The 19,319-nt window shown below is 47.3% G+C and overlaps 1 protein-coding gene across 50 annotated transcripts in view; it reads left to right on the top strand.

Annotated features, from left to right (window-relative positions):
* Window positions 1–19,319, top strand: part of LOC132474120 (titin-like) — a 178,324-nt gene that overhangs the window by 129,377 nt on the left and 29,628 nt on the right. For all 50 annotated transcript variants that reach the window (XM_060074608.1, XM_060074631.1, XM_060074605.1 and 47 more), the window contains 3 exons: window positions 17–17,326; window positions 18,326–18,622; window positions 18,730–19,317. In XM_060074608.1, coding sequence (XP_059930591.1) covers window positions 17–17,326; window positions 18,326–18,622; window positions 18,730–19,317 — 18,195 coding nt within the window. The remainder of the gene's footprint in view (window positions 1–16; window positions 17,327–18,325; window positions 18,623–18,729; window positions 19,318–19,319) is intronic.

The following is a 19,319-nucleotide window of genomic DNA, read 5'->3' as shown; positions in this document are numbered from 1 at the left end:
TATCTGTGTTTTTCAGTTGTACCTGGACCTCCAGTCAACCCAAGAGTCACAGACACAACCAAGACCACTGCCACTCTAAACTGGGGCAAACCCCTTACCGACGGAGGCATGGAGGTCACTGGATACATTATTGAGCACAAGAAGGAAAGCACAGACGATTGGGTAAAGGACAACCCCTCATCGCCACTCAGAATTACAGAGTTTGTTGTTGCCGGACTGGAAGTGGGAGTTAAATACCACTTCAGAATTAGTGCAGTGAATGCAGAGGGAGTGGGAGAAGCTGCAGAGACTCAGGAGTTGGTGGAGATTGTGGAGCGTGCAGCAGAGCCTGGCCTGGAGCTGGACATTGAGCTGAGGAGAACCCTAGTGGTCAGGGCCGGCTGCTCCATTCGCCTGTTTGTGCCAATCAAAGGACGCCCTGCCCCCTCAGTCACCTGGACAAAGGAGGGAGGTCCTGTACCGCGTGCAGTCATCGACAGCACAGAGTCGTTCACCATGCTGCTCATCCCCGACAGCACCAGGATTGATGCCGGAAAATATGAGCTCAACCTGGAGAACTCAGTTGGAACGAAGACCGCTGATATCAATGTCAGAGTTCTGGACTCCCCTGGACCTCCGATAAATCTCAAGCCAATCAAGATTGATAAAGAGAGCATCACTATTCAGTGGGAGATGCCTCTTATTGACGGTGGAGCCAAAATCACCAACTACATTGTTGAGAAGAGAGAGTCAACACGCAAGGCCTATGCTACTTGTGTCACAAAATGCCCGACCACCTCAGTTAAGATTGAAGATCTGGGAGAGGGATGTGAGTACTACTTCAGAGTGCGTGCAGAGAACGAGTACGGTATTGGTGATTCGGTTGAAACTACTGATCCAATCCGGGCATCCCAGGCCCCAACTCCTCCAGAGAGCATTATTCCTACTGACATCACTAAAACCTCAGTCAGTCTGGCCTGGACGAAACCCAGACACGATGGTGGAAGCAAAGTCACTGGATACGTACTTGAGGCTCAGAAGAAGGGAACCGATCAATGGTCCCATGTGAACACAGTGAAGACTTTGGATTTCACCGTGAAGAACCTCAATGAAAATGAAGAGTATATCTTCCGTGTCATGGCTGTCAATCATTCTGGCAGAAGTGCTCCCCGTGAGAGCAAGGCTATTGCCATCAAAGACTCCACCACCCTGCCTGAGTTTGACCTGCGTGGTGTGTGCCAGAAGACCGTCATTGCCAAGGCAGGAGACAACATCAAGGTTGAGATTCCAGTCATGGGACGTCCCAGACCGACGGTCTCCTGGCTGAAGGATGGTGGAGCTTTTAAAGTCACTCAGAGAACAAACGTGGAATCAACTGCTGCTACAGCTATTCTGACCATTAATGAATGCATTAGGGCTGATAGTGGCACATACACCATGATCGGAAAGAATATTATGGGCTCTGTGTCTGACAACATTGTTGTTAAAGTACATGATGTCCCTGGGCCTCCAAAGGGACCAGTTAAAATAGTTGAGATAACCCGTACCTACTGTGTCTTTGCCTGGGACACTCCAGACAACGACGGCGGAGTTCCCATCAACAACTATGTGGTTGAAATCAGGAACACTAATTCTCAGACATGGGTTGAACTGTCTTCCTCTGTCATCCGCACCATATTCAAGGCTGTTCGTCTCACCACTGGATCAGAATATCAGTTCAGAGTGAAAGCCAAGAACAGATATGGTGTCGGAGCTCCCATCACATCAGAAAGTGTTGTGGCTGCTTATCGTTTCAAGGTTCCCGGGCCACCTGGCACGCCTAAGGTTGTTGCTTTCACTAAAGAAACAATGACAGTTGGCTGGAACGAGCCTGTGTCCGATGGTGGAAACGAGATCATTGGATATTACGTAGAGAGGAAAGAGAGGAGCAGCATCATGTGGCTGAGGGTTAGCAAGACTATGGTGAAGGGCAACCTCTTCAAAACAACTAACCTTGAAGCCGGGGTGGCCTATGAGTTCCGTGTCTTCGCTGAGAACATGGCTGGAGTCGGTAAGCCCAGCAAGGCATCAGAAGCCATGTTTGCCCTGGATCCTGTGGACCCACCGGGCCAGCCTGAGCCTCTTTACGTCAACAAGAATGTCATCACCATTCACTGGACCAAGCCTGAATATGATGGTGGCTTCAAGATCACCGGCTACACTGTGGAGAAAAGAGACCTGCCTGCCGGTCGCTGGATCAGAGCTAACTTCACCAACATCATTGAGACGACCTTCATGGTGAGTGGACTGACTCAGGATGCAGCCTACGAGTTCCGTGTTTTTGCGAGAAACTCTGCTGGTTCAGTGAGCCTTCCTTCTGACCCATCAGATCCAATCACTTGCAAAGATGACATTGTTGAGCCACGTATCATGGTTGATGCAATCTTCAAGGATGTTGTTCTTCTGAAAGCAGGGGAGAATTTCAAGCTTGAAGCCGACATTGCAGGTCAACCAATTCCATCTATGGCTTGGACCAAGAATGGGAAAGAGATTGAGAACACAATGAAACTGGATATTAAGTTTACTGACCTTACAACCACCTTGGTCAACAAAGATTCTGTCCGAGCAGATGGAGGTGAATTTGTTTTGACTGCCACTAATGTTGGAGGATTTGCTAAACACATTTTCAATGTCAAAGTTCTGGACCGACCTGGGCCACCAGGGGGACCACTTGTGGTTTCTGATGTGACAGCTGACAACTGCATCCTGACCTGGACTCCACCAGCCGATGATGGGGGAGCCAAGATCGAAGCTTACGTCATTGAGAAACGTGAATCAACCAGACTGGTATGGACCAATGTGGTGTCCGACCTCCAGTTCACACAGTTTATGGTCACCAAACTGCTCAAAGGAAATGAATACATCTTCAGAGTGATGGCAGTCAATAAATATGGAGTTGGAGAGGCCCTTGATTCAGAGCCTACTCTGGCTGACAACCCATACATATCACCAGACGCACCGCAGAACCCTGAGGTCACCGCTATCACCAGAGATGCAATGTTTATTATGTGGAAGGCTCCTCAGAGCGATGGAGGTAGCACCGTTACCAACTACAACATTGAGAGGAAGGATAAAATTGGGCTGCGGTGGGTCAAATGCAACAAGAAGAAGGTCAAAGAACTGCAGTTCAAAGCAACAGGCCTTGTCGTAGGACATGAATATGAGTTCAGAATCATTGCTGAGAATGCTGCTGGATTGAGTGCTCCAAGTGTGGCCAGTCCGTTTTATAAGGCTACTGATACCCTGGACCAGCCTGGGCCCCCATGCAATCCCAGAACTCTTGACACCACTAAGTCCTCCATCACTGTTGCTTGGAACAAGCCTGTTTATGATGGTGGCTCTGACATCACTGGCTACATTGTGGAAACCTGTGAACCATCAGAGAAGGAGGAAGATGAGGAATGGACCATTGTTACTCCAACAGAAGGACTTCTGGCCACCTCCTTCACCATTATCAATCTGAAGGAAAACCAGGAATACAAGATTAACATCTCTGCTTTGAATAGTGAGGGCATCGGAGAGGCAGCTTCAATCCCAGACAATGTAAAGGCTGAGGATAGGCTCCTCCCACCTGAGCTGGACTTGGACGCTGAGCTCCGCAAGGTGGTGAACCTCAGAGCGTGCTGTTCACTGAGACTCTTTGTTCCCATAAGAGGTCGGCCAGCACCTGAGGCCAAGTGGACCAAAGAAGACGGTGAACCGGTTGAGAGGGCCACTATTGAGAGCACAACATCCTACACTTTACTTGTAATTGAAAATGTCAACCGATTTGACAGTGGAAAATACAACCTCACAGTTGAGAATGGATCTGGATCCAAAACAGTCCAAGTCCAAGTGAGAGTGCTTGATACACCAAGTGCACCACAAAACCTTAAAATCAATGGTGTAACGAAGGAATCTGTCTCACTCATCTGGGATCCTCCAGTAAATGACGGAGGAGTGAAGATTAAGAACTACATTGTTGAAAAACGAGAATCCACAAGAAAAGCCTATGCCACAGTCAAAGCCAACTGCCATCACACCACCTTCACAGTTGACCCACTAGTCGAAGGATGCAACTACTACTTCAGAGTTTTGGCTGAGAATGAATATGGCATTGGGTTACCCATTGAAACAGGAGAGTCAGTCAAAGTGTCAGAGAAACCACAGCCTCCAGGCAAAATCACTCTGAAGGATGTGACCAAGACCAGTGTCACTCTGTCCTGGGAGAAGCCAGAGCATGATGGAGGCAGCAGAGTTGGTTGTTATGTTGTTGAGATCCAGCCTAAAGGGGCTGATAAGTGGAGCCCATCTGTGATAGTCAAAGAAACCGAGGCCACCATCAGTGGACTAAATGCAGGGGAGGAATACATGTTCCGGGTATCAGCTAGAAATGAGAAGGGAACCAGTGACCCACGTCAAATCGGCGTGCCTGTGATCGTCAAGGATCTTGTTATTGCTCCGGTGGCCAAGCTCTTGTTCAACACATTCAGTGTGCTGGCAGGTGAAGACCTAACAGTGGAAATACCGTATGTTGCCCGTCCTAAAGCAGCCGTGTCCTGGTTGAAAGACAGACTGCCTCTGAAGAGAACAAGCAGAGTTAATTTTGCTGCCACCGATAAAATACTGAACCTCACCATTAAGGAGGCTGCTAGAGATGATGTTGGCCATTACCTCATTACTCTCAGTAACACAGCTGGAGAGACAACTGTAGACATTGGTATTGTTGTTCTTGACAAACCAGGTCAGCCAGGTGGTCCACTTAAGGTCGAGGATGTGACAGCAGACTCTGTAACCATCTCCTGGAATCCACCAGAATACAATGGTGGATGTACAATCAAACACTACATTGTGGAAAAGAGAGACACATCAACAACCAATTGGATGGTTGTATCACCTAACCTAGCAAGGACTAAGATCAAGGCCAGCCGATTGAAGACAGGTTCTGAGTATCAGTTTAGGATCACAGCAGAGAACAGATATGGAAAGGGACCAGTTCTGGTCTCAGAGTGTGTTGTGGCCCAGTACCCGTACAAGCTCCCCGGATCTCCAGGAACACCTTCCATTTCTTCCTCAACGAAGGACAGCATGGTCGTAATCTGGAATGAGCCTGTGAATGATGGTGGAAGTACTATCCTGGGATACCATCTTGAACGCAAAGAAAGAAATAGCATCATGTGGGTGAAACTTAACAAATCTATTATAGCTGACCAAACCTTCAAGACCACTGGTCTAGAGGCAGGAATGGAATATGAGTACCGTGTTTACGCTGAGAACATTGTTGGAATAGGCAAAGTGAGCAAATTGTCTGAGGGAGTCATTGCTAGAGATCCTTGTGATCCTCCCGGCACCCCAGAGGCAACTCGTATCACAAATGAGTCTGTGTCTATTGTTTGGTCGAAGCCAGAGTACGATGGTGGTGCAAAAATTACAGGTTATGTAGTGGAGAAGAAGGACCTGCCAGAGGGCCGCTGGCTTAAGGCTAATTTCACAAATGTCATCGAGACAGAATATGTTGCAACAGGCCTCGTGGAGAACCAGCAGTATGAGTTCCGTGTAATTGCTAGAAACGCTGCCGGGGTGTTCAGCATGGCCAGCTACAGCACAGGCCCTATCACTGCCAAGGATGAGATTGAGCCTCCTAGCATCAGCATAGACCCAGGATACTCACAGACACTCGTGGTCAGTGCTGGAGATACCTTCAAGATTGATGCAGATGTTCATGGCAAACCAGAGCCTTCTATACACTGGATGAAGGGAGAGCAGGAGCTGGGAAATACGATTCACAGGGAGATCAAGAACACAGCCAAACAAGCCTGCATGAATGTGAAGGAAGCAAATATTGAGGATGGGGGCCAATACATACTGCTGTTGAGGAATCCAGGAGGGGAGAAGGCCGTCACGGTGGATGTGGTCATCCTGGATAAACCAGGACAGCTTCAGAGCCTGCTGGTCACAGGAATAACGAAAGACTCATGCTGCCTTTCCTGGAAAGCACCACTACAAGATGGAGGCAGCAAAATATCCCACTACATTGTGGAGAGGAGAGAGACAAGCAGGCTGGTCTGGACGGTTGTTGATCAGAAGGTGGAGAATACTTGCCTTAAGGTTAAAAAGCTTCTTGAAGGAAATGAATACATCTTCAGAGTACGTGCTGTCAATCAGTTTGGAGTAGGGGCAGTCCTTGAGTCTAGTGCTGTGATGATTAAAGACCCATATGTTCCTCCCACATCACCCAAGAGCCTGGAAATTTCAGAAATTATGAAGGATTCAATGGTGCTCACTTGGGAAGCCCCCTCTGAAGACGGAGGCAGTCCTATCACTGGATACATCATTGAGAAACATGACAAGGAGGGGGTCAGGTGGACCAGATGCAACAGAAAGATGGTCACAGACTTGACATACAAGATCACCAGACTAATGGAGAGACACAGTTATGAATTCAGAGTTTTAGCTGAGAATGCAATTGGTGTTGGTGAGCCAAGCTCACCAACTGTCTTCTACAAAGCTCTGGATCCTATCTTCAGGCCTGGCCCGCCACATCACCCTAAGGTTACTGACACCACCAAATCATCCGTGTTCCTCTCGTGGGCCAAACCTCTGGATGATGGTGGCTGTGAGATTCAGGGATACATTGTTGAGTGCTGCACTACAACAGAGACACCAGAGGTTCCACCTGAGATTGCAGTTGAAGATGAATTGTCTACAGAAAAAGCTGCTGAGTTATGGACCATGTGCACACCAGCAACTGGCATAAAAAATACCAAGTTTGAAGTGGAAAACCTGAAAGAAAATCAAGCCTACAAGTTAAGAGTCTGTGCCATCAATAAAGTTGGTGTTGGGGAGCATGCCGATGTGTCTGGGGCCATTATTGCTGAGGACAAGATTGAAGAACCTGACCTAGATATAGATCCAGAGCTCAGGAAGATTGTAAGTATCAAGGCCGGGGCTTCCCTCCGCCTGTTCATCCCCATCAGGGGACGGCCCACGCCCACTATCACATGGAACAAAGATGAAGCTGCACTCAAGGAGACTGCTCAGGTCGAGGTGACAAGCAGTTACACATCCCTTGTTATTGACAAAATGAACAGGTATGACAGTGGCAAATACACAGTGACAGCAGAAAACACTAGCGGAACAAAATCTGCATATGTTGTTGTCCGTGTTCTTGATACGCCAAGTCCTCCTGTCAATTTGAAAGTCAAAGAAATTACAAACCAATCAGTAACACTGGCATGGGATTCGCCTCTTCTGGATGGTGGAGCCAAGATCAAAAACTACATTGTTGAGAAGAGGGAGAGTACCCGCAAAACATACGCTGCCGTGATAACAAACTGTCATGAACTCTCTTGGAAGATTGAGCCACTGCAGGAGGGCTGCAGTTACTATTTCAGAGTCCTTGCTGAGAATGCACATGGTGTAGGATTGCCAGCAGCAACTGTTGATCCTCTCAAAGTATCTGAAGTCCCTCAGGCTCCTAAGAACCTGATAGTCACAGACCAAACAAAAACCAGCATCGCTCTGGCCTGGGAGAAACCTGAGTATGATGGTGGCAGCAGAGTCCTACAATACTTACTTGAGATGCAAGTGAAGGGTCAGGATAAATGGTCTGGTGTTAACACATTTAAGACAATGGAAGCAACTGTTAGCAATCTTAACCAAGGAGAAGAGTATCTATTTAGAATTACAGCTATGAATGACAAGGGGAAGAGCGATCCCAAGGTTCTGGCCAGCCCAATAGCAGCCAAGGACTTGGTGTATGAGCCCGATATAAGGCCGGTGTTCAGCAGCTACAGTGTCAAAGTAGGGAAAGACTTAAGTGTAGACATTCCCATCTTTGGCCGTCCAAAACCAGTTGTGACTTGGTCTAAAGATGGTGGTCCTCTCAAGTTCACCACCAGAGTCAACATAATCAACACATTAAAACAAACAACTCTGAGCATCAAGGAGGCAGTAGGAGATGATGGTGGAATGTACAGCATCAGCGCTGCTAACTCTACAGGAAAGAAGGACACAACCGTAGAAATTATTGTTCTTGATAAGCCCGGCCCCCCATCTGGCCCTGTGAGATTTGATGAAGTCACAACACAAAGTATTACTATTTCCTGGGACCCTCCAAAGCATAATGGTGGCTCCCAAATCTCCAACTACATTGTCCAAAAGAGAGACACTACTTCAACAACATGGGAGAATGTTAGCATCAACTATGCCAGAACCACAATCAAAGTACCAAGGCTGAAGACAGGAGCTGAATATCAGTTCAAGATCATTGCTCAGAACCGCTATGGCAAGAGTTATGGTCTTGACTCTCATGCTGTCTTTGCCCAATATCCATACAAGGAACCAGGCCCTCCAGGTACTCCGTCAATTGGTTCTCTCTCCAAGGACTTCCAGGTGGTTGAGTGGCACGAGCCTGTCTCCGATGGAGGCAGCCCTGTACTTGGCTACCATCTTGAAAGAAAAGAAAGAAATAGCATCATGTGGGTAAAGATCAACAAGACTCTGATTCATGACACGTCATTCAAGAGTCATCCCTTAGAGGAAGCTATTGAATATGAATACAGGGTGTCTGCAGAGAACATTGTGGGCATCGGCAGGTGCAGCAAGATCTCAGAAGGCTGTGTTGCACGTGATCCCTGTGATCCTCCTGGCACCCCAGAGGCCGTCCATGTGACCAAAGACACCATTGTAATCCAGTGGACCAAACCTGAGTATGACGGAGGTAGCAGCATTACTGGTTACACTGTGGAGAAACGGGACCTGCCAGAAGGCCGTTGGATAAGGGCTAATTTCACCAACGTCATTGAAACTAAATTCACTATTAGTGGCCTGACTGAAAATGCACAATACGACTTTAGAGTCATTGCTAAGAATGCAGTAGGCACTATCAGCAAGCCATCTTACAACAGCGGACCAATAATTGCAAGTAATGAGTTGGAGGCACCTAAATACTCTATTGACCCTGCATTTACTAAGACAATCATCATTAATGCAGGAGAAACATTCAAGATGGATGCTGATGTCCATGGGAAGCCACTTCCCACAATCCAGTGGATTAAGGACGAAAAGCCAGTTGAGAATACACTGAGGTTGGAGATCAAAAACTCTGACAACCATGCTATGATAACTATCAAGGATTCTGTCAGGGTTGACGGCGGTCTATACACTCTTCAATTGACGAATCTTGCTGGCACTGAGAATGTTCAGTTCAATGTTGTGGTCCTCGACAGACCCAGCCCATGCGAAGGACCTCTCTGTGTAACTGGAGTGGCTGAAGACCGATGCACGTTGGCATGGCGGGCCCCTCTACATGATGGAGGAAGTACGATTAATCGCTACATCATTGAGAGGAGAGAGACTAGCCGCCTTGCTTGGACTATTGTCACCAACAGCTGTGAAACCACCTACTTCAAGGTCTCTAATTTACTGGAAGGCAATGAATACATGTTCCGTGTCATGGCTGGCAACAGTTATGGAGTCAGTGATTCACTGGAGTCTGCAGCCGTTGTGATGAAAACCCCTTATGTTCCACCTGGTTCTCCGCATGTCGAGGATGTGTCTCAAATTGCCCACGATGGAATGACAATCACCTGGTCTGCTCCCGAGAGTGACGGTGGAAGTGAGGTCACTAACTACATCATTGAAAAGAAGGACAGGACTGGAATCCGATGGATGAGATGCAACAGACAGAAGGTGACTGACCTCTCCTTCAGAGTAACCGGTCTCACCACTGACCATCAGTATGAGTTCAGAGTAGCTGCTGAGAACGTGGCTGGGTTGGGCGTACCAAGCATGCCAACCTCCAGCTACAAGGCATGTTATCCGAAGTACAAGCCCGGTGCACCAGTGTATGTGAATTTGATTGACTCCACCAAGAGCTCCCTCACAGTTTCGTGGGGTAAGCCTTTGAGTGATGGAGGCACTGCCATCCAGGGATATGTGGTAGAGGTCTGCAAGGTTGAGGAGGAGCAGTGGACCATGGTGACCCCACCTACTGGCCTACGTGTCAACAAATATGAAATCTCCAAACTCACTGAGGGACAAGAATACAAGATCCAAGTGTGTGCTCTGAACAAGCTTGGAGTGGGAGAACCAACAGCTATCTCAGGAACAGCTAAGCCAGAAGAGAGGGTAGACCCACCAGAGATACTCTTAGACTCTGAGCTTAGGAAAGGAATCACTTTGAAGGCAGGTGGGTCTGTTCGGATCAGCATCCCCTTCAAGGGAAGGCCAACACCTGAAATCCAGTGGACTAAAGATGAGGTTGAACTGACAGAGAAGGCTGTTGTTGAGAAGGCCCTCAATTACACCCAGCTGTCTATTGACTCATGTGACAGAAGCGACACAGGAAGATACATCCTTTCCCTGACTAACAGCAGTGGTACTGCGTCCGAGCATGTGTCTGTTAAAGTCCTGGATGCACCTGGTGCCCCTCTGAAGCTTCAAGTAAAAGAAATCAAGAAAGACTCTGTAACCCTTTTCTGGGAAGCTCCACTCATTGATGGAGGCTCTAAAATCAAAAACTATGTCATTGACAAACGCGAATCAACTAGGAAAGCATATGCCAACGTGTCCACAAAATGCTCCAAGACAACATTCAAGGTTGAAAACCTCATTGAGGGTGCTTTGTACTATTTCAGAGTAATGGCGGAGAATTTGTATGGCGTTGGTCAGGCTATTGAAACCAAGACAGCCATCAAGGCTTCTGAAGTCCCACAGCCTGTTGGAAAAGTATTCCTCACTGATGTCACAAAGGTCAGTGCATCCCTGGCCTGGGAGAAACCTGAACATGATGGTGGAAGCAGGATTGCTGGCTACCTGATTGAGATGCAGCCCAAGGGTACAGACAAGTGGGGCGTCGCAACCAGCACAAAGACCTGCGAGGGCACAGTCACAGGTCTTACTTCTGGGACAGAGTATTTGTTCCGTATTGTTGCTCACAATGAGAAGGGAAAGAGTGAGCCTCAGCCACTTGCTGCACCTGTAATCGCCAGTGACATGACTATTGAACCCAGTGTTAAGATGCAATTCAGCACTTACAGTGTATTGTCTGGTAAGGATCTAAGGATCGATTTCCCAGTGCTCGGCAGACCCAAACCTAGAGTCACCTGGACCAAGGAGGGCCAATCTCTAAATGTTACTTCTAGAGTCAATTTGGTTAACACTATGACAACAACTGGAATTCACATCACTGAGGCTTGCAAGGAGGACTATGGGAAATATTCCATCACAGCAGTTAACACAGCAGGAATATTCACTGAGTCGGTTGGCATCATCATACTAGACAAACCTGGTCGACCAACTGGTCCAATTAAAGTTATTGAAGTGAGTAACACCTTTGTCCACCTGTCCTGGGATGCTCCGGAGTACACTGGTGGATGCCAGATCAAGAACTACATAGTTGAAAAGAGAGACACCACGACAACTACCTGGCAGACAGTCACTACCCAGCTCGCCAGAACTGCTGTTAAAATCACCAAATTAAAGACTGGGGCTGAATACCAGTTCAGAATCTTTGCTGAAAACAGATATGGAAAGGGCATGTCTCTTGAATCTAAGGCCATCGTCATCCAGTATCCTTACAAAGTCCCTGGGCCTCCAGGAACTCCATGTGTGAAGTCTGCAACAAAGGAGATGATGATCATTGAATGGAATGTGCCAGTTAATGATGGTGGTAGTTCAGTTACCGGCTACCATCTGGAAAGTAAGGAGAGAAGCAGCATTCTATGGAACAAACTCAACAAGACCCTCATCAATGATACTGAATTTAAGATCAGTAACCTGGAAGAAGGTATTGGATATGAATTCAGGGTCAGTGCTGAGAACATTGTGGGTGTTGGCAGATGTAGCAAAGTGTCAGACTCCTTTGTGGCCCGTGACCCTTGCGATCCTCCTGGCACCCCTGAGGCTGTAAAGATCTCCAAGAACGTCATTAAGATCCAGTGGACCAAGCCACAATATGATGGTGGGAGTAAAATAAATGGATACATTGTGGAGATGAAGGAACTATCTCTCGCTGAGGCACGTTGGATCAGAGCTAACTACACCAATGTAATTGAGACTGAATACACTACCACTGGACTCACAGAAAATGAAAAGTATGAGTTCAGAGTCATTGCCAAAAATGCATCTGGTGTGTTTAGCGACCCCTCAGACAGCTCTGGACCTATCACTGCTACTGATGAGATTGAACCACCAAGGGCCTCTATGGATCCAAAATACAAGGATGTCATTGTTATCCATGCTGGAGAGAATCTTCTACTTGATGCAGATATACATGGCAAGCCACCCCCTGAAGCCCAGTGGCTGAAGGAGGGCAAGGTGATGGACAAAGTGCTCCGCATTGAAGTTAAGAACACACAGAAACATGCTGCAATGCTGATTAAAGATGTTACCAAGCTCGATAGTGGGAACTATGACCTCAGCCTACAAAACGTGGGTGGTGTGAAGACCTTCCCCATTACTGTAAAGGTTCTAGATAAACCCGGCCCCCCAGTTGGACCCATCAAAGTTTCTGGAGTCATGTCTGACCGGTGTATCCTTTCCTGGTCAGAGCCGGCTCTAGATGGTGGAGCAAACATCACACATTACATCCTAGAGAAGAGAGAGACGAGCAGGCTGTCTTGGACAGTGGCTGCCCCAAGCATTAAGGCGCTCTACTATAAAATGGTTAACTTGATGGCTGGAAATGAATACCTTTTCAGAATCAGGGCAGTGAACAAATATGGTGTTGGTGATTACGTAGAGACAGAACCTGTTGTTGCCCGTAACCCATACACCCCCCCGAGTGCTCCTGGAGGTCCTGAAGGAAGTCAGATCACAAAGGACTCCATAGTTCTCTCCTGGACCGCACCAGAGCACACTGGTGGTATTGACATTGATTGCTATCACCTTGAGAAGCGTGACAAGGATGGAGTGAGGTGGACCAAATGCAACAGGCAGAAGCTCACCGAAACACACTTCCAAGTGACAGGACTTATGACTGATCACTTCTACGAGTTCCGCGTCGCAGCCGAGAACGAGGCAGGGATGGGAGAACTGAGTGAGCTCTCGCTGTTGTACAGGGCATGCGATGCCACCACGCCACCTGGAGCTCCCCACCACCCTAAGGTGACAGACTTCACCAAGTCAACCGTGTCTCTTTCCTGGGGCAAACCACAGTCTGATGGTGGAGCTTACATCAAGGGTTACATTGTGGAGATGAGGGAGTACACACCAGAGCCTGAGGAGGATGAGGCCGAAGTGGCCCCAGCAGTGGAAACAGCAGTTGAAAAGGAATGGAGTATGTGCACTCCGCCTGCTGGAATCCAGGCAACTAAACTCACTGTAAAAGATCTAAAAGAAGGTGGAGAATTCCAGTTCCGTGTTTGCGCTATCAACTCTGAGGGAGTGGGAGAGGCTGCTAATGTCAGTGGCTCCGTTGTCACAACAGAGAAAGTGGAGGCTCCAGAAATCGAACTACATGCTGACCTCAGAAAGGTGGTGTCTGTCCGCGCTGGTGGAACCTTACGTCTGTTTGTCACAATCAGAGGAAGACCAGAACCTGCTGTCAAATGGGAGAAAGTGGACGGCAGTCTGACTGACCGTGCTATCATTGAGGCAACCAGCTCATACACTATGCTTGTTATTGACAATGTTAATCGCTTTGACAGTGGTAAATATTCTCTAACCTTGGAGAATGATAGTGGAACCAAATCTGCCCTTGTTGCCGTCAGAATTCTTGACACACCTAGTGCTCCACAGATGCTCATCATCAAGGAGCTTAAAAAGAATTCAGTGACTCTTTCCTGGGATACCCCACTTACCGATGGTGGCTCAAAAATCACAAACTACATCTTGGAGAAGAGGGAGTCTGTCAGAAAAGCCTACACCACTGTGACAAGCAACTGCACAGCCAACTCCTTCAAGATTGAAGAGTTGCCAGAGGGAGGCATTTTCTACTTCCGTGTCTGCGCTGTTAATGAGTATGGCCAGGGACAGATGGTTGGAACTAAAGAAGTTAAGGTTTCTGAGGTGCCATTGCCTCCAAACAAAATCACCCTCACTGATGTCACAAAGACCAGCGTGTCACTTGCTTGGGAGAAGCCTGCCCATGATGGAGGAAGCAAAATTATGTGCTACAATGTTGAGTTTAAGCCTAAATCTGTTGATAAGTGGGGCACGGCATGCACAGTAAAAGTACCGGAAGCCACTATTCCTAATCTTACTCCTAATGAAATATATTCATTTAGAGTTGTTGCTATTAACGAGAAAGGAAAAAGCGAGCCAAAGGAACTAGGACTTCCTGTGACTGCCAAAGATGTTGCTATTGAACCATCTGTTAATCTGTTGTTCAACACATACACTGTGAAAGCCGGAGAGGATCTGACTGTTGAGGTCCCAGTAAGAGGAAGGCCTAAGCCTGTTGTTTCCTGGAAAAAGGATGCACTACCTTTGAAGCAAACATCATCAGTAACTATCCTAAATAGTGTGACTGCATCCAAGATCCTCATCAAGGAAGCAGGAAGAGAACATGTTGGCAAATATGAGATCACATTGGCCAACACTGGTGGCACAGTCAGTGCAGACATTGGAATAATAGTTCTTGATAAGCCAGGACCACCAAAAGCTTTCAAGGTGGATGCTGTTACTTCAGACAGCATCACGGTATCCTGGTCTCCACCAGATTATGATGGTGGCTGCTCTATCAGCAGCTACATTGTGGAGAAAAGGGACACAAACTCACAAGAATGGCAGCTGGTAGCAAGCAATATTGCTAGAAATGCTTTTAAGGCTGGTCGTCTGACACACAGAGCAGAGTACCAGTTCCGCATCTATGCAGTCAACCGTTACGGAAAGAGTACGTATCTGGATTCTCCTGGAATCACTGCTCAGTATGACTCCAAACAACCTGGTCCTCCTTCTACTCCCATCGTAAAGCTAGCCACCAAGGCCTTCATGCTGGTGACGTGGAATGAGCCTGTCAATGATGGAGGTAGCACGGTTCTGGGCTACCACCTGGAAAGCAAGGAGCGCACTAGCATCCTCTGGAACAAGATCAACAGAGGCATGATCAAAGACACAGAGTACAAGGTCTCCGGCATCGAGGAGGGGATGATATATGAGTACAAAGTGTACGCTGAGAACATCGCTGGAATCGGTAAATCTAGTAAGGCATGTGAAGGTGTAGCAGCTAGAGACCCATGTGATCCTCCAGGCACGCCTGTCGTCACTGCAGTTACCAGAAAATCTGTTTCCCTGACATGGACTAAGCCAGAGTATGACGGTGGAGCCAAGGTGTCTGGGTACACTATTGAATCCAGAGACCTTCCTCAAGGTCGCTGGACCAGATGCAACTTCACCAATGTGCCAGAGACCTACTATGACGTGACAGGCCTCACAGAAAACAGCCAGTATGACTTCCGTGTCATTGCCAAGAATGCAGCTGGATTATTTAGTGAGCCGTCAGACAATACTGGCTCCATCACCGTTAAAGACGATGTTGATCCACCACGCATCATGATGGATGTGAAATTCAGAGACACAGTTGTTGTGAAATCAGGAGAGACTTTGAAGATTAATGCTGATCTTGCTGGACGTCCTGCTCCTGTTGTGTCCTGGACCAAGGACGGTAAGGAGATTGAACTGAGAGCCCGTATCCAGATTATTTCCACAGAAACAAGCACCTCTGTCATCATTAAGGATTGCATTCGAAGAGACTCTGGCCAGTATACCCTGACTCTGCAGAACATTGCTGGAACTGTCACAATGCCAGTGAAATGTGTGATTCTTGATAAGCCAGGGCCGTGTGCAGGTCCTCTGCAGACCACCGGTTTGACCGCTGAGAAGTGTAATCTGTCATGGGGACCTCCTCAGGAGGCTGGCGGTGCAGAGATCACTCACTACGTCGTGGAGAAGCGGGAAACCAGCCGCTTGGCCTGGACACTCGTTAAAGGAGATCTCGTAAAAACATACCTTCAAGTCACGGGATTGCTCAAGGGCAATGAATACATCTTCAGGGTCTTGGCAGTCAATAAACATGGGCTAGGTGAAGCCCTTCAATGTGATACAGTCAAGATAACAGATCCATTCACTGTCCCCTTGGCTCCTTTCAGTGTTGAGGTCACCGAAGTAACTGGAGATTCAATGACTCTAACTTGGTCCAAGCCAGTCGCTGACGGTGGAAGCCCCATCAGTGGTTACGTTGTTGAGCGACTTGAGAAGACTAGCACGCGCTGGATCCGTGTGAACAGGGAACCAGTGGTCGAGTGCACCACAGTGGCAAGAAAATTGCGCAAGGGCTTGGAGTATGATTTCAGAGTTTATGCAGAGAATGCTGCTGGCTTGAGTCCGCCAAGTCCTGCGTCTGCTTCACAAAGAGCAGTAGATGCTCTGGTTGTTCCTTGTCGCCCCACCAAGCCCAAGATGGTGAACTCTACTAAGGACACTGTGACCATTGTCTGGAAACCACCAACCGCTGACGGTGGTGCACCTGTCGTTGGATACAGAGTAGAATACAGAGAGTTCATTCACAGACCACAGCCTGAGGAGGAGGAGGAGGAGGAGGAATACTATGAGGATGAGGAAGAAGACCCTGAAACGCCAGAGGAGCTGGCAAGATGGATTGAAGCCATTCCTCTCACCAAAAGTCTTGAGTTCACCATCCCAGGGCTGAAAGAAGAAACTGAATACGAATTCTGTGTTCTGGCTATAAATAAGGTTGGCATAAGTGTTAGGAGCATATATTCAGATCCAGCCTTTGCAATGGACAGAAGTGCAGAGCCTTCATTTGATGATGACCTTGATATGCGAAAGCTGCTTGTCGTCAAGCACGGCATTGCATTTACCCTGAATGTACCATTCAAGGGAAAACCAGTACCATCTGTTGTATGGGCCAAGGAGGGAGTCGATCTCAAGATTAGGGGAACCATTGAATCAACAGAATCCAGTACTTCCCTAACCATTGAGAACTCAAGCCGAAATGACTCTGGAGAGTACTCTGTCACCCTTGAATCTCCCCTGGGAACAGCAACTATGCCTATGGTGGTCAAAGTGCTGGACTCTCCTGGACCTCCGGTCAATGTGAAGGTAACAGCGGTGACCCGGGACTCTGCTAGCCTCATCTGGGAAGCTCCAGAGAATGACGGTGGTGATATCGTGAAGGCCTACCATGTTGAGAAGCGGGAGGCCAGCAAGAAGGCCTGGGTATCTGTGACCAGTAGCTGCCATGCCTTGGCTCACAAGATAGAAGACCTGCAGGAAGGAGCATTCTATTATTTCAGAGTAACTGGAGAAAATGAATATGGAGTGGGAGTTCCCCAGGAGGCCAAGAATGCCACAAAGATAACAGGTAAATGGGGGTAATAATAAAGGATGCACAGATTGATCAGATACCAATCATTATAGGCCCATATAAGCCTCTAGCACTACATCACTGATGGACCGATCAACTTCAAATTTGATGATTGCAGGAGTCGATCACGTGACTCAAAACACATTCCGTATGTTCAGTCACTAAGACAATTAATGTTATTCCTGCTTTGACATATTTCTTCTTTAAATTGCCCATGATTCATAAAGGTGTCTTAACTTAAAGAGCAAGTGAACCCCCAGTTTCAGGTGGATTTTGAACACACATGAGATAAAAAAAAAAGAAAAGTGTGATTTGGGCAAAGAGTTCTATGAAGGAGGGGTGTCGTGTTGTCCCGATGGATACAACCTATGGCGATTTGATGATAGTATTCTAATACTGGCAATGTGTTTGAGTATATTAGTGAGCGGTGTTAAATGCTTCACACACTGTGGCGTAATACTTTAAGCCTCTCTCAGGTAGACATCAACCTCTTAACCCACAGAGCTCAACACACTATTTTCATTTATTTTAAACTTTGCTTACTGGTGATTTATGTTGACATTTTGGCAAAATGAATTTGTCCCAATGATACATTCATACACTTATTTACAACTTTCCTTGTGTGCAAAACTCCCTAAATAAAGCCCAATAATTAATGCATCAGGTGCTTATGCTACCGTTGGTTAACAGTTGGAGTTGTCTGACTGAAAGACAATTGTTCATCAAATATGTCACCATAAACTATCCCTGACTTTATTGACTATTTAAAATCAGATGTTTTAAAGTATGCAACCACCTGCAACGTGGTTGTATACTTGTGCTAATTGGCCTATGTCACATCACTGTAAAAATGTGTACATATAGTAGTTTTCTATTAGTTTTCAGTAACATTCGTCCTAACATTACCTGATCGGTGGATCCATTTTAATAATTGATAAAACTAATATGAGGCCCTTAACTTAATTTGTTTCATAATTCATTTATTTCTATTTACAGAGGTACCAAGTATTCCTACGAAACTTGGAGTTGCAAATGTTACCAAGGACTGCGTCACCATTGCCTGGACCCGGCCAGAGTGCGACGGTGGCAGCAGGGTGTCTGGCTATCTCATTGAAGCCATGGAGAAGGGACAGAGCAAGTGGGTTAAGTGTGCTACAGTGAAAACCATGAGTCACACAATCAAGAGCTTGAGGGAAGGTGCTGAGTACTTCTTCAGAGTGCGTGCTGAGAACCATGCCGGACTCAGCGAGCCCAAAGAGATGATTGTACCGGTTGTTGTCAAAGAAATACACGGTATGCACACCGGGCTTGATTTCACACCTGCAATAAGTTCTGTATATATATTTAGTGTGCGTTTAATCCAGAACCTTTCTTAACCTTTTTTCCCTTCATTTGAACAGAGTTTCCTGAGTTTGATCTGAAGAACTACCCAAAGAACACTGTCTATGTAAGAGCAGGTGGCAACCTGACCTTTGAGATTCCTCTCAGTGGCAAGCCCATGCCTAAAGTGACCATGTCCAAGAACAACGTGGTTATCAAGGCCTCCAAGAGGCTACTGACTGAAGTCACCCCAGAGAGCCTCACAATCACCTTGAACGAGAGCACCACTAGTGACGCTGGGAGATATGAGGTCACTGCCTCTAATGTCGGAGGAACCACCAAGATCCCCGTCATCTTTGTGGTGCTGGACCGCCCTGGACCTCCTGTTGGCCCATTGGAGGTGGGAGAGATCGGAGAAAGTACAGTGTGTCTGAAATGGTCTCCTCCGGAATATGATGGCGGCAGCCCAGTCACAAACTATATTGTTCTCCGACGTGAGACCAGTACTCCTAGCTGGACAGAGGTCTCCACGAACATCGCCCGAAGTGCGATCAAGGTGACGAAACTAACCAGGGGAGAGGAGTATCAGTTCAGAATCAAGGCAGAGAATCGCTACGGAGTCAGCAACCACATTGACTCTAAACCAATCACAGTCAAGCTTCCTTACAGT

The sequence above is a fragment of the Gadus macrocephalus genome, chromosome 16 (assembly GCF_031168955.1).
Source record: "Gadus macrocephalus chromosome 16, ASM3116895v1".
NCBI lineage: Eukaryota > Metazoa > Chordata > Actinopteri > Gadiformes > Gadidae > Gadus > Gadus macrocephalus.
Note: the sequence above shows the minus strand (reverse complement) of the source record. Positions and strands in the feature narration are given on the sequence as shown.